The sequence below is a fragment of the Lycorma delicatula genome, chromosome 1, assembly GCF_047948215.1.
Source record: "Lycorma delicatula isolate Av1 chromosome 1, ASM4794821v1, whole genome shotgun sequence".
Lineage (NCBI taxonomy): Eukaryota > Metazoa > Arthropoda > Insecta > Hemiptera > Fulgoridae > Lycorma > Lycorma delicatula.
Window position 1 is genome coordinate 332,243,926 of NC_134455.1, and position 15,176 is coordinate 332,259,101.

The 15,176-nt window shown below is 30.1% G+C and overlaps 1 protein-coding gene across 2 annotated transcripts in view; it reads left to right on the forward strand.

Annotated features, from left to right (window-relative positions):
- The window catches only part of LOC142334263 (aladin-like), a 49,814-nt gene extending 34,638 nt beyond the window's left edge, over positions 1-15,176 (forward strand). For both annotated transcript variants that reach the window (XM_075382156.1, XM_075382157.1), the window contains 5 exons: positions 2,374-2,543; positions 6,262-6,492; positions 9,894-10,025; positions 11,958-12,042; positions 14,824-15,176. In XM_075382156.1, coding sequence (XP_075238271.1) covers positions 2,374-2,543; positions 6,262-6,492; positions 9,894-10,025; positions 11,958-12,042; positions 14,824-14,985 — 780 coding nt within the window. In that variant the 3' untranslated portion in view covers positions 14,986-15,176. The remainder of the gene's footprint in view (positions 1-2,373; positions 2,544-6,261; positions 6,493-9,893; positions 10,026-11,957; positions 12,043-14,823) is intronic.

Genomic DNA, 15,176 nt, shown 5'->3' on the forward strand with positions numbered 1-15,176 from the left:
TGAGGATTTACTTCTGCCCATGTATTCTTATTGCGTAAGTAAACATGGGTTGTTTTACCTTATTGGTAAGCAAAATGTACTTGAAGAGTTGTTGATTTGTATTCCACCAGTTGCAGAAATCTAAGCAAGTGGACCGTCTCCTGGGTGTAGATATTGAACGTGACTGTTTATAATAAGGATAAAACTTGTTTTGTTTAATGTCCTACAAAGTCCAAACCATTGACTGTGATACTCCTATCTGCTTAGAAAGGCAATGTGAATTGAAGCCAGGACTGTGGTGAGCTGCATCGATATTAATTTAATCAGTAACAGTGTCATGTTGGAAGGTGGTTCGTAACTGGTCATAAAGTAGGTAGTGAATCTGTTTCTTGAAGTTTGTAAAGCTGATTGTTTTGGGTTCTGGAATCCTGTGATTCGGAAAACATATTTCATATTTTACTGCAGCAACTGTAATATTTTCATTACACATACACAAGATGATTACTATATCACCGTATTCCTCTGTTGTAAATAAGTACAGCATTACTTCAGTGGCATAACTAATACAGTATTACGCATTGTTGAACAGCTATTATTTTATTACCATAATAATTTTTCAAATAATTATTGAATTTCTGTCATTAATAAAAAAATTATTATTATCTATAAGTAATTTTTATTTTGCAATAGTGTATTTCCAGTTTTTTTTAATTTTTTAACAGTAGATTTTTGTTTTTACAAATTTTTCACATTACTAAAAAAAGAGTTTGGTTTTTGTTTACATTAAATGAAGTACTTTTCTGAAAAATTTGTAATTTACTGTTTCTAAATAAAATTAAAATTTTCTACTTTTTGTTGTTTTATTCTGCTTATTTTACACCATTTTGTTCAGAATAAATTCTCTACATATTTTTTTAAAAATTTTTATGTGGTGTTTATTATCTATTTAACAAAGTTATTGCATGTCAAACATAAAAAACAGAGCTTTTTATCCCACTTTATTAGTTTTCACTCCAGATTTCCCAAAAACTACTTAGTATATGGTTCTAGGACCTATTTTATTTGATTCTTCAGGTAAAAAACTATAAGAAATTACTAATTCTGCACCTTAATTAAAGTTCTAAAAATTTCATTCCAACTTCATTTCACCACAGTAGCTGAAATCTGAGCAAAATCTTTCACTAACTGTAACTCGTGAATGAAGCAGTTTAGGACATATGTTTATATGAAATTTTCATGAGTAGAATAGGTTATGAAAGTCCCGAGAGAACTTCATGATTAACTCTGTATAAGAGTATAGAGTAGATATATTGTTCTGTTTCTTGTATATGTGAAGTTCACTAAATGCATTTTGTATTCAATCCTACAAGTAACACCTTCACCTTCATAAAGATTGCACAGGGAAAGGATGTATACTGGATAACATTGTAGGAGAAGCAACTCTTTTAAAAAGTACCTCTGTACTGTATTGCTTTAAATACATTACAACCATAACAAAGGCTGGAAGAGATGGTATGAACAAAATAATTACCCCAATTCCTATGGGAAATTCAATTTATATATTGTCTAATCTGTAAAGAGCATTCAGTTGTCTAGTTTTTAATAGGTTGTGCAATTTCTTTTTCTTTTTTCTTAATCCTTTTATGTACTCTAATCAATTAAGCTACTTTATCTAACAATGCTTTCATTAAATGTTTTATTTTATTGAAAACTTTATGCAATTTGTCTTTATTTTGCCAAAATCCTAAGGTATTATATGTCCAATAAAAATTGTTGATTTAAAGTAAAACATAAGTTATCTGGCTCATTTATCACTTACTGAGCATATTTATTTACTAATACAATCCAAAAGACCTGCAATAGTAAAACTGAATGAAGCTATAGTATATGTATACACAGCATTGTTTAAACCATATTGATGTGTTAGTTGTGTGACTGATAGTGTGTTAGTTGTGTTGTGCTGATATGTCAGAACCATGCAGTAGATGAATAATCATGCATATACATCTGTTGCGTTCGTACTGTTATGTTTACATTCCACCCTCTGTTAGAAATCATTTAAAATATTTGTTTATGTACATTAGTTATCCTCAAAAAAATATGTAGAATTTAAAAAGCAATACTTCAGAAATGTTATCACAAAACACTATGGGTGATGGAAAAATTCTGATTGCATTTTTGAGCAATTAAAGTTGCATTGATTGCATTTTTTCAGCATAAAAAGTTACATTAGAAACAAAAAAACTTTCATGTGCAAAAAATTGTGTTTATTAGTGTTTTTTAATCATCTTATAATTGCAAAGAATTTTTATTGTACATAAAATTTATTATGATGTATGATTTTTTTGTTTACTTTGATTTATTTATTTTCACTAGTAAATGGATGTTTTACAGGGTGATCTTCTTGTTAGTGTTAGCAAATGGGATCGTAAGATGTATGTCTGGGAAGTTTCCACTGAAAAAGCTGTGGCTCTTAAATGTGTTGGAGGTGGAGGTATATCTTTAGTTACTTGGTCTCCAGATAATACTAAGGTATTTGCTGCAATGAACAGAATAGTTTTCAGGTATATAGTTTGTTACTTTTTCAATTTCTACTTTTCAGTTTTTCATAATTTATATTGTATTTTCTTATATGAGTAAGAAACATTTTTCTGTACTGGTAGTTAATGATAACTTCAGTTTTTTTCTAATCAGGTTTTTCAGACCCACCTTTTATTGTTGTTCAGAATTGGGATTTGTATTCAAGGTTAGAGTGCTATCATCTCTTTCTAGATTGAAGTAAATATTAATTTGAATTTTCTGTTCTATAAATAATTATTAATTACTAGCAGGAGTTTGTAATTTCACATTGGTCATGTGCTAATATTATTTGTGGATGTGATAAATATTGTTCTGTAAAAATTTTTTGTAATAATTCTTAGAGAAAAAACTATTTAAATTTGATAAGTGTTAGAAATCTATACCAAGCTATAAGAGGTGTGTTCAAAAAGTAACGAGAATTTTTGTTTTTTGGAAAAAATTTTATTTATTTGTCTACATTAATGTTATCCCCTTCAAAATAGTCCTCATTAGATATTATACACTTAGGCCAGAGCTTTTTTCAATCCCTGAAACACTTCTGGAATTCAATCTTTGGAATGGTGTTTAGCTCTTTCAGCTATTAGCTTTTAATCTCATCTATGCTTGTAAAACGACAGCCCTTTAAAGTTCTCTTTATTTGTGGGAATAGGAAAAAGTCACACAGGGCCATGTCTGGCGAATATGGCAACTGGGATATCATTACATTGTTGTTTTTGGCTAAAAATTGATGAACAAGTAATGAAGTGTGAGTAGGCGCATTATAGTGGTACAAAAGCCATGAAATGTTCCACCACAAATCCAGGTGTTTTTTTCAGATTGCTTCATGCAAACAGGATTGAACTTGTAGGAAACACTCCTTATTGATCGTTTGACCTTGTGGCAAGAACTCATGATGCACTATACCAATAAAATCGAAGAACATGGTGAGCATAACCTTCAGATTCGATCGTACTAGTCAAGCTTTTTTCGGTCTTGGGGATCCAGAATGCCTCCACTGGGACGATTGAGCCTTACTTTCAACATCATGTTCGTAAACCCGTGTTTCATCAACTGCTATGACACGTTTCAGTAGTTCTGCATCATTTTTGACTTCATTTAGTGACTCCTGAGCAACTTCCATTTGCCACTGTTTTTGTTCGAAATTCAATATTTTTGGAACAAATTTTGCTGTCGCACGTACCCAAAACATCTGAAAAAATTTCATGGCATGAGCCAATTGATATCCCAACATCATCAGCAACTTCTCTGATTGTGATTTAGCGATCATTCATAATCATTTCTTTCACTTTTTCCATGTTTTCATCAGTTATTGATGTGCTGGTGCGTCCGGGGCGCTCATCATCTTTAACGTCTTCACGACCTTCTTGGAAATGCTTTTACTACTCGTAAACCCTTGCTTTACTCATAGCAGACTCACCAAAAACAATATTTAACATTTTTAAAACAGCTACACTTTGTTCCTTTCTTATAGCAAAATTTAATACAAATTCTCTGATCCATTATTTATACAAATAAAAAATCGCCACTCGTACCAAAACACATGTTATCCTCTGACAGCTGACAACAAACTAAACATCCAATATAACTAAAAATTACACATACTTTTCAGACATGTTTACCAATACAACAATGAAAAAATCCCAATCGGACCAATACAACTGTCAAAATTTTTAAATTCTCATTACTTTTCGAACACACCTTGTATGTACTGTCGTTAATACAGTTCGAATTTTGACTGACCTTTTATCTATCGATAAAAGTGTTAGGGGGGTTGTGATGGTAAATTCTTAATAAGGAGTATATGTACCTTCAAGTCTTTGTTCAGGGAAGAGAAAATTACCTAAAAAAACATCAAAGAAACCTTTTTCCCATCAAAGAAGACATAAGGAATGTAGTATCACTTGGTTGTCAAGACAAAAACTATAACTTTTGAAGGTAAACACTGTAAGAACAAAGATTGTAGTTTATTTTGGAGCAGGTTAATCATAAGTATTTTTGTTTGTGATGTATGCCTTATGAAGATTATTTTGATTTAATTAACAAAATAAAGGTCTTTGTTTTTAAATGTAGGGCAATTCATTGAATACTGAAGAATCACGCAAGGAAAGGAACTTGTTTAGAATGCTACAAAACCATTTATTCTCTAATTCTGTTGTACAGGCATGCAAGTTATATAAAAAGAAATGGAGAGAATTGTACTGAAGCTGAAATGAAGTTTTTAAAATCTGTAGAAGGTTGAAATTAATCTAGACATTTAAGAAATGAAATAAGAGCAGCTTAAATATTTTTTCTCTGAATGATAAAATAACTGACTACCAAGCGAGGCAGAGTAATTAGATAGCTATAATACTGAGCACTGGTTACCGATTCAAATGAGGTATCAGCCATGGGAAAGCTTTAAGAACAAAAATGCGATGTATGCTGAAACAAGTAGCAATACCTAATCCTTGAAGAGGAAGAGAAGGAAAAACATATGCAATAACAAAATGTAATGTGTGCAATTCTTGTAGCTTTTGTTATGCACAGGAGAAATTACTTAACATTTTTAAATCGAAGAATTACCTTCATAAATATTTCATATTAAAAGGTAGAATGTTCTCCATCCATGCTTTAAAATTATTTTAAGATTTCCTAAAATACATTTCCTTTAAGACATTTTAAAATTATTTTCTTATATAAATTTTACTAGAACTGATTCTGCTATCGTATTAGAAAAATTAACATTTTTTTACTAAGATTCAGGGAAAAAAAAGAAAAGAATATTATGTGTCTGTCAATCCTACCAAAAGCCTTACCTTTACACAAAAATATTATGTAATTTTATGTTTTTAACTCTTGACAGTACTTAAGAATCCCTAAAATTTTTGCTGTTTCAGTTTTAAATGCCACTTTTCCCCTCATTTTAACACTTTTGTTTCCTTTCTGATATGTTCCCTAATATTCTCATTGATATTTTCATGGTATGTGACGGTGTGTAATTTCTCTGCAGCTTTTGCTAATTAATTTTCTATTATTACATGTTATTATTATAATCACCCTCTTTTCAATCATTTCTCCAAACAGCTTTAAACATTCAAATTGCTGCAGTTGACTTTTTTTTATTTTTAACCTTCAGCCACTATCCATAAGACATTTGTAGATTTAGTTATTGATTAACTCCTGCCACATCACAGTATGTTGTTTTACTTAATGATTGGTGCATTATCTGACTCATTTGATAGTAGAAGGTCAGATGAACCCACCATACCTCACTTACTGTTGATAAATATCTACTGTTACACAGATATAATGTTAACTATATCTTCAGGGTCTCCTTATTTACAGCTTCGATCATCCTAACGATTGTTTTTCTTTCTGCTACCAGGAATGGTGAACAGATTGAGATAAAATTTGCATATTTTGATATCTGTCATGCAAAAGGTCCTTTTTTTCTTTTCTTTTTTTTGCTTGATGATATCGCCACATATTCTTTAATATATTACAATAAGAATTTTAATAAAATTTTCTCAATCTTTGTAAACATTTTTTTAAGGACATCTCATTTGTCGTGAACAAAAAAATGGCTTTCCTTATATAGAAACTTATTTTGACATTTGTTGCTTGACTTGTAATGGTTATTTCAAGTCTTTAAATAGTGATTGACTAATTACAATGAAAATTACTTTAAATTTCATACAACTAATTTTTGTTTATTGTTTTTAGAGTGTGGGAGACAAGTTACTGGAATCCAGAATTGTGGTCTCTGCGGAATGGACGTGTCGTTGCTGCGTGTTGGTCTGCTTGCAGTTCTGCTTTACTTTTTGCTACATCTACAGAATCTGTTATTTATGCATTGACATTTGGTCCAATGGCTGCAGTTTTTAATTCTGAAAATACAAGATCAGCTGCATCTATTATTGATGTTGCTGCGATAACACTTTCTAATGGAGAAAGGTATAACAACAATCATTATTTGCTTAATTATTGTTTAGACTGATCATCAGTTTTACTAAACTCATCTTAATTCATTGAACTTGGAATGTTAATGTTACTGGAAATTAATAATAATAATGTATCTGATTGCTGCTGATTGTAAGGATGGAGTCCTTCAACTCTCAACTGTTTTTTTCTTTTATATGAGACCAATTTTGTAATTTAACTCCAGCTGACTAATGTTATGGAAAAAGCAGTTATTAAACATTTAAGTTACGTATACATTCCTTAGAGTATTTAAGTTTTTGTAAGTTAAAGTGTATTACACACTTTCCTTTGCCACATAATTACCTTCTACAGAATGGAGTTTATGGTTCACTAACTCTAGTTTTTACTGATCCTTATCAAAGGACTGTGCTTCATTACCTAGCTGGATAACCTCCATACATGAGCTCCTTGGTTTCATAGCACTGGATAGCCAGTCAAACTCTCATCTTGATGAACAGATGGTCGTCACTTATACAAAGCCATAACTGTATTCCAGACAGTTTTGTTTTGGATTGACTTCCAAAATTTCAGGCTATTTACAAGACAAAACCTAATATTTCAAAGATACTCTTTTCTTTTTAACTCCTTTTGTGACATTAGGATTGGGTTTATAAAATAACTCAATTTCAAATAAATAGTTTTTTCTTCAAAAGGTCTATCAGAGCTAACTGTCAAATCTTCTTCTGTTGAGTTATCCAATAGCGCTGTTGTTTATGAGACCATCTTACAAAGGTTAGAAAATCCCTTAGGTCTGAAATCAATTACGTATTCAAGCTTTGTAATGCTTATTAACTGTTGTTGTTTTTGTCAAATTTACTCTTAACAAATTTCATTTGAAATATATTAAAATTGTGGTACTTATGTGCTGCTTAAAGATCAACAAACAGAATATAAACAGTATTCTGTTTTTATGAGCTGATTTGTAAAATATGATCCTATTGCCTTATGTAAGTGGCTTTAAGTGCTATTTCTATCTTTAGAACAATGCTTAGTATTTAGTGCAATCATTGCAATTTTAATTTTTATATTAATGGATTGCTGTATTAATATTGTCGTGTGTTCGTGGCTCGGGTCAGAATATTGTGAGATTAACAATTGAAAATATTTATATAATTACAATTCATTAGTTTTGGAACATAAGTAAAATACCAATAATAATAATAATGGCATCAGTAATAATTGTAATAAACGAAAGTGATAAACAAATAATAATAGTAATCACAACCACAACAATGGTAATAATAAATGTCAATAATAATAAACAATGATTACATACAAAACAGAATTTAAAGTAAGGTCAGGATTTATTTACAGGTAATTAAATATTAAAAACCAGAATTCAATCTCATTGACAAAAGACATCATGACCGCTAATATTTACATCTGGTATTATATTGTATTACTACGAATTTAAGATTAGTCTAAAGTTCTTTTACAACGAATACCTTTCCTGTTCACAAATAAAGCTACCCTAACAACCTATGAATGAGTTTTAGTACTTTATTTCTTTCACTAATTGTCTTAACAGTAACTCACCAAACAACCGCCTGCATTCACTCACTGTCCACACCGAAATGCCTATGACGTCATGTCAAACACTGTTTATACGCACTAAAATACTCGCTTCTTCACTTGCAGAACCAGACCCAAATTCCTTAAATGCTGAGTTGTGAGAATTATCGTTTGAGTCCTTACATTTTCCCATAAATTCCTACTCTGGTCTGGTAATTCTTCTCATTGAGCAACATCTCTTTACCATGTGCTAGGAGCAATGTTATAAAGAACGATTGTTAAACGGACCTGTTAGCCATAGAAAAAGGATTCCTTTTAGTTCCCTTCTGGATTCCTTTCATTTATTATTTTCTATTATTTTCTTCTTAATTAGCAGGAATATGTTACTTAGGTCTGTTATACTGGTCTTGTTACATTATGTATTTTGTTTTTGGTGTGGAATATACTTGTTAGTTGGTTTGAAAGCAACACAGTAATCTTGTTATTGATGTTTTGTGGATAAGCATGTTAGTTATAGTAAATTTTCTTAATATTTTAAACTGTCTTTTGTGTGAATATTTTGCTGGTAGTAGAATTTTTAGACAAAAAAAAAGTCTGATAACTCAAAATAGGTAGAATATATTAATTGCATCTTTAGGGTTTTCTAACCTTTATAAGACAGGCCCTTAATAAGTGCTGCCAGATACTTCTGAGAGAAGCTAAGCCAATAATTAGGTTCAAAAAGCCTTTGGAAGAAAAAGTTTATTAATTTGAAAGTGAGTGTGATTTAATATTTATAATCATGTTAAACTTCTGTTATTATTGTGATCTCAGGTTTTATGAATTCTACCTGCAACATTCCTTAAGATTTGAAAGACTGTAGCACTGATAGTGCTTGCTTAAATCTCTTTTTTAGATAATTAAATTGTTGCACAATTTACTAATCTAAACAAAAAGATTATATCTTAAAATATTACTGATTGATATTGTTCTGTGTCTATTTTTTGTCTAATTGTAACAAATTATCACGCATTATACCTTGCAGTTGGCAGAATGGTAATGACAGGTTCCATTTTCCTTTGACTTCTGCTATAAAGTTTCCTAGTATTTGTTTCATTTTCAAATCTCTCTTTCAGTATAGTTCTTATGCCTTATGTCTCAAAATATACTTTAGGAATCAAATTTTTTATTCCAAAGGAATAACAAATAACAGTTATTGTATGTTGTATTGCATTTTATTATTCAAAATGGGTTATCTCTTTGGTACGTTATTCTTTTCTTTTAAAACATCTGTATTTTTTTTTTCTTTCTCATGTCATTAATTGTTTGAGTGATCTGATACAATAATGTATACTCTTCTATTATGTCAGTGTTTTAGCCTCAATTTATCTCTTCTGGGCAATGATATTGCCCAGAAGAGATATTTTTCGCCAGAAAAGAAAAAAATATATCTTGTTTCCTTCCTACATTCTTATTTATCAGTCTTATTTTTTTAATGTTTGTTGGATTTTTTATTACTATTACCTTCTTTACTTTTAGAACCGAATTTACTAATTCAGTACCCTTTAATATATAATCTTTGTTTTAATATATGACTTTTGTTTTTTACTGTTATCAATCCCCTCATATACAAGATTTTCTTGTGATTGCATGTTTCAAAAGCTACTTCTATTTATGGCTTTCCTACTCTCCTTGCATCATTTGCTTGACGGGTTATACAGTAATATTATATTTAAGAATTTATTTCTAATTCTTAAATTTACATTTCATAATGTAAATTACCATTACGTAGTCTGACCTACACTAGTTCCCCTAGTCTTGCTCATGTATACATTTTTAGCTAAAATGTTTATTTCTTGATTAATTTGTAACATTTTTTTCAGAGTTGGTGGTGAAGTTAATAAAATGGTCTGGGATGGAAAAAGTCGTTACTTAGCTGTTACGTTTCATCATTCAGATCTCATTGCAGTTTTTATGACAAATATCTCGTCTACTTCTGTACATGTATCTCCATGGTAAGAAAATTCAATTTTTCTTTTATAGTAAATTAACAGTTGGCTGTTAGTCTATTATAAATAAAAAAATTCAGATCATATTTTTGAGCGTTTGTATTTTTTTTTTTCATTTCTTTTTGAAGATGTTAAGAAATATTTTGTTGGATTTAATATCTATTTTATTTGTAGAGGATGAAATGCTCTCAATTTATTTTGATGGTTGAGTGTCTGATGATAGTTTTGTTGCCTTACTTTTTTTTCAGCTATTTAAATAATATTTTAGACACAAACTCATTGCAGCCAAAATTAGGTTTACAGAAAAAGGAGTGCTGGTGCTCTTACATTAGCTGGGTAAAACACTAAAATCTTTCCTCAGTTGATCTTCATTTTTTAGACTCCTGCCTACTGTAGAATTTTGTTCTGGCTTCATGATATGTCCATTTCTTATTTTGGAACTAAAAGTACATGTATACTTTCATTTCAGCACAGAATTATGGAGTAACCAAAAGAGGTTTATATAGTAACAAAATTATTGCTGGGGAAAAATGTAAAGTAAAAATTTATGGTTTGTAAAATTATGTTAATCAAAATGAAAAATATATTACATAATGAAAATAGTACAGTCAAAAAATTATATAAAGCCAGATGTAATGTTTGTGATATATAAATAAATGAACACTGTAATAGAGAATTCACATGCTCTTAAGTGACAGTGACACTTTGTAAGACACATGTAACATTATGTTGCAAGTTAAAAAAATAAACTTGAGTTTATTTTAAGAATTGATAATCATCTTCTTCAATGTCCATTAAAGACGGCAACAATGAAAATCAGAAATGTTTATTTTTCTATTTACAATAGACTCCCAACTATTCAGCCTAATGTGGTGGAAGAGCAGGCCAGATAACAAAAAAGCTAGGTAGGCCAGAGTTGTATAAATGCACACTTCCTGCCCCATCAGTACCATTTAATAAGACTCCCCCAATGGAGAGTCTTATTCTTTAAGACTTTGGGAGTTGGCGTCCCCACAGGCCTAGCCTCTGCAGATTTTCTTCCCACTACACACTTAGCTGCAGAATCCTTTTCACTATACACCATGTACACTACACGAATTACAACATATACATTTACTCGACTACACAACAACATCCAACACAATTTTCTCTTTCATTTACCTTTCGGTGGTGTTGCGACATCGTACGAAACAGAATCGTAACCCAAGGTGGGAACAATCATGCCGATGGGTGAATGGCTCTACGTAGTGAGTCTCGCACGATGTCCTCTGGGCACCAGAGCAAACCGAGTTGTATTTAGCTCTAGTTCCAGTACGCGTGTGCTCTGCTGGAGTGGTCTATTATATCGCCGGTTCTTGTGGGACCAAAATTCCAGTTCCTACAGCAAATTCTATGATTTTTTTTAACTTTTTAACAGCCATTTTTAATATTATATTTTTTTATAAATTTTTCACATCACTAAAAAAGAATTTAGTTTTTGTTTACATTAAATAAGTACTTTAATGACAAATGTAGCAATATACTATTTTTAAATAAAATTTGAATTTTTCAACTTTTCTGTTTTTTTTTTTCAAATGATCTTAACATCATTTTGTTCATAATTAAATTCTCTATTTTCACGAGTAGAATAGGTTATGAAAATCCTCGGAGAACTTAGTGGTACATCTTGTGTGTGTGTGTGTGTGTGTAAATATATATATATATATATATATATATATATACACACACACACACACACACATATCTTTAATATTTATTTTAGTAGCTAGCATGAGAGTATGTTAGTTTGTAACTAACGTTTGTAAAAAAGAGTAACTTTCTATGATTTTTGTTCAGCTCACAACGGCCATGATCTCTTTCAGTTTTCATTGACTATGAAATGTATTAGGAAACTAAATGAGCATTGTAAGAGTGTAAATTATTATTTTAATTTTCCAGCTGTTTCATCAGAGGGCTTTCTGGAGAAATGCCTATTGTAATAAGTTTTCAGAAGAATTTCAGTGAAGGTGCCAATCTGACAATTGTAAGTTAGTTTTTCAGTGTTTTATTGTTCTCATCTCTTAAATTTAATTTAATTAGTAATTTTAGTAAATTGTTAAAACAAGATTACCCTTAAAATCATCTGAAAAGTGTCAAACCTAGTTACAGATATCATGAAAGCTACAGTTATTATTTGACTGGCATGGGTATGAAGGTCTGACTCAGTCTTAAGATCATTGTAGTATCACCCACTTACCTAGGAAATTGTTTGGAATCAGTAATACTACTATTGATTGTGCCAGACCATGTAGTGCCAGGATGGTTAAATATCTTTAGGTCACTATGCTGTTAGGCCAAAGTGGCGTCTCAAGCTAATCATAAGCCAGAAATGGTCAGTTATTTTTAATCTGCAGACATCTTAATGATTAGAAGTCTAAGCTATTGATAGATAAGGTAGTGGCTGAAATACAGCTAATGTATAGCAAGGTTGTCTGACAACAAAGAGCTCATAAAGTTCTTGTTCTAGGTAAATGAGTGAGTATTAAAATTATTGAATATTGTCTAGAATTACTTTTTAGGGTGAAATTTTCTCCTAGATGCATATACCTGTGTTAACGATGTAGTGCGTTATGTGGTCTGATAGGCAGCACTCTAAAGGCTTAATTCAAACAATTATTCTCTTCGTGTTGGGAATTCCATGCAGACCTTAGCCTCCATTAACAGTAGGATTCAGATGATGAGTTTGTGGGCTTTGAAGGAATTAAAGAGTTCAAACTATCCAAAAAGTGCTAAGATGCCATTTACTGGGCCTGAGGTAGACTAGAGAGTAAAAACTTTACTAGCCTACTTATAAAAACTGCAATCAAACAATGTTTTTTAAGTAGTTGTTAAAAGATAGAGAACCCAGCCCATAGATAAACTTAAAAGGTTTTTGATTATGCACACTACATGAACATCAGTGGCAGGCCTTATTCTAGAATACACCCGAAGAAGTCTTCAGATGTCCAGAATATATAAATCAGTCAATAGGTAAAGTCGTAGAAAGATGTTAAATTTTGTAGCTGGAAAAGATATGTTCAAGAAGGATTTCAAAACAGGGCTGTAGTGGTTTTTAAAATTTTTATTCCTTTATTTAAAAGATTTTTTTCAATAAAGTTTGTAAATAATGCTCATAACAAAACTATTAGTAATTTACTCATAAAATGTATTCATTTTCCTTTTATAGGTCAGTTTAAATTATTTTATATGTATAAAAAATTATTATATGCTTCTTTACTAGTCAAATAGCCTTTGTAACCTTGTTTACTGTGGTTCATTAAGATTATGTTTTGTATGTGCAGATGAAACAAAATTTTCCTTATAGTCTACTTCGGAATGTTTATAATTAGGTGTATACTCATTAGAAATGGTTTATTTTATTTCTTTATTTATTATCATGCTTTAGTTATATGAGATACAGCATTTCTACTGATAATGCATATAAAGAAATCTTTTATGTGACAGAGAAAATACTGTTGAAATTGTGTTTATTTATAATTTTTTATGGGGGTAGGTTACGGTAGGATTACAATTTACTAAGTTATTTTGCCATTATTTTCTGAATGTCTCGAATATATTTCTAATTTTTAAATAATTCCACACTTTTGAAGGCAAAAGAAAAAAATATTAATTAAAAAGATAAAACAAAAATTTAATAGTCTTAAATAAAACTGAGCCATTTATAAATAAATTCATTTAAAAAAATGAATGAAATCAGTTTAATAGAATGAACAATAGTATTAAAAAAAAAAAATGCAAAGGATTAAAATTAGTCAATACCTTATGAAGGAAATAAAATGAGAAAAAGCTTTATTTAGAAAGGTAAAACATAGTCTGTAGAAAGACTTGAAAATGAGAAATAATATAATTGATAGATGGAAACAAAGAAAAAATAACTGCTGGAAGGTTGAAACAGGTTAAAAAGTAATAGAACATTTTAAGGAATTAGGATGGATAGTTTATTATCATGAGTGTTGTAGTTGGAAGACTGCTTTAAGTATATAATTATGGTTAACAGATGTCAAAAGCATAAAGATGGCCAAAATATGGTAACATTTTTTTAATGAGGTGTCTGAAGAGGAAAAAGAAATTGATTATTTAAAGATTTTCTTTGGGAGGATTTAAAAAAGCTGTCGTTAAGATGAAATTTTGATAAGACCTGTCAAAGATTTAAGAATAAGGTTGTAGCCATAAATAATATAATGCTGGAATTATGTTACAGTCTTGTATCTTCACTCTTGAGTGAAGTATATTTGTATAAACAGAAATAGCAATGTGGAGATTAGTAACAGAATCTTTGAGACAGCAATTATCTTCAGATTTCAGATATTATTTTACCACAGAAAACAGGATCAGACAAATAAAAAAAGATAAATGCATCATCAAGATGTTCATAAAAAATACTCGGCCAGTATGTAGTTCATTGAGATCAAATGTGATATTTTTTGTCAATTTGAGTTTAGAAAGGAGCATAGTGCCAGGGAGGCAAATCTAACTGTTAAATTAATACTAGAAGGCAGACTGAAGAACAGTAAAATAATTTTACATAACTGATTGTTCTCAAAAAGTTATTAAATAATAAGAAATAGAATAAAATTTGTAATTGTTAAGAAAAATGAATTTTAAAATGTAAAATTATTTTAAGATGTAGTCTTTATAAGAATTAAATAAAGTCTTACTTATTTTTATTTGGATTTATCAAATTGGTAAATGCTTTATGTTGCTTATAACTTAAGTAAACTAGAAGCTGCAGTGAATAATTTTAATTTTTTTTTTTTTATCTTAGGCTTGGTCTAGTCAGAGAGTTCAGTACTTCCCATTTGTATACACAGATCTTAAATCACCAGGTTCTACTACGTCACCACCTAAAATTTACAGACAAGACACATCAACTGTTCTTAGTAGCATTCGTGATGCATCTCAGTTCCTCAGTTTTGCTTCTCCATAATATTTGGTTTTGAAACAGTGTTTATTTATTTTTTGTGTGAATTTATTACATTCATGAGTATTGTGAAGCTAAGCCCATTGTTTGTAATCAAATTAAATTTTTTTTTCCGAAATAAAATTAAAAATTTGTTTTATTTCTTTAACATTGTTTTTATAAAAGTAATGTAAATGTGAATAAATTTGTGGATTATA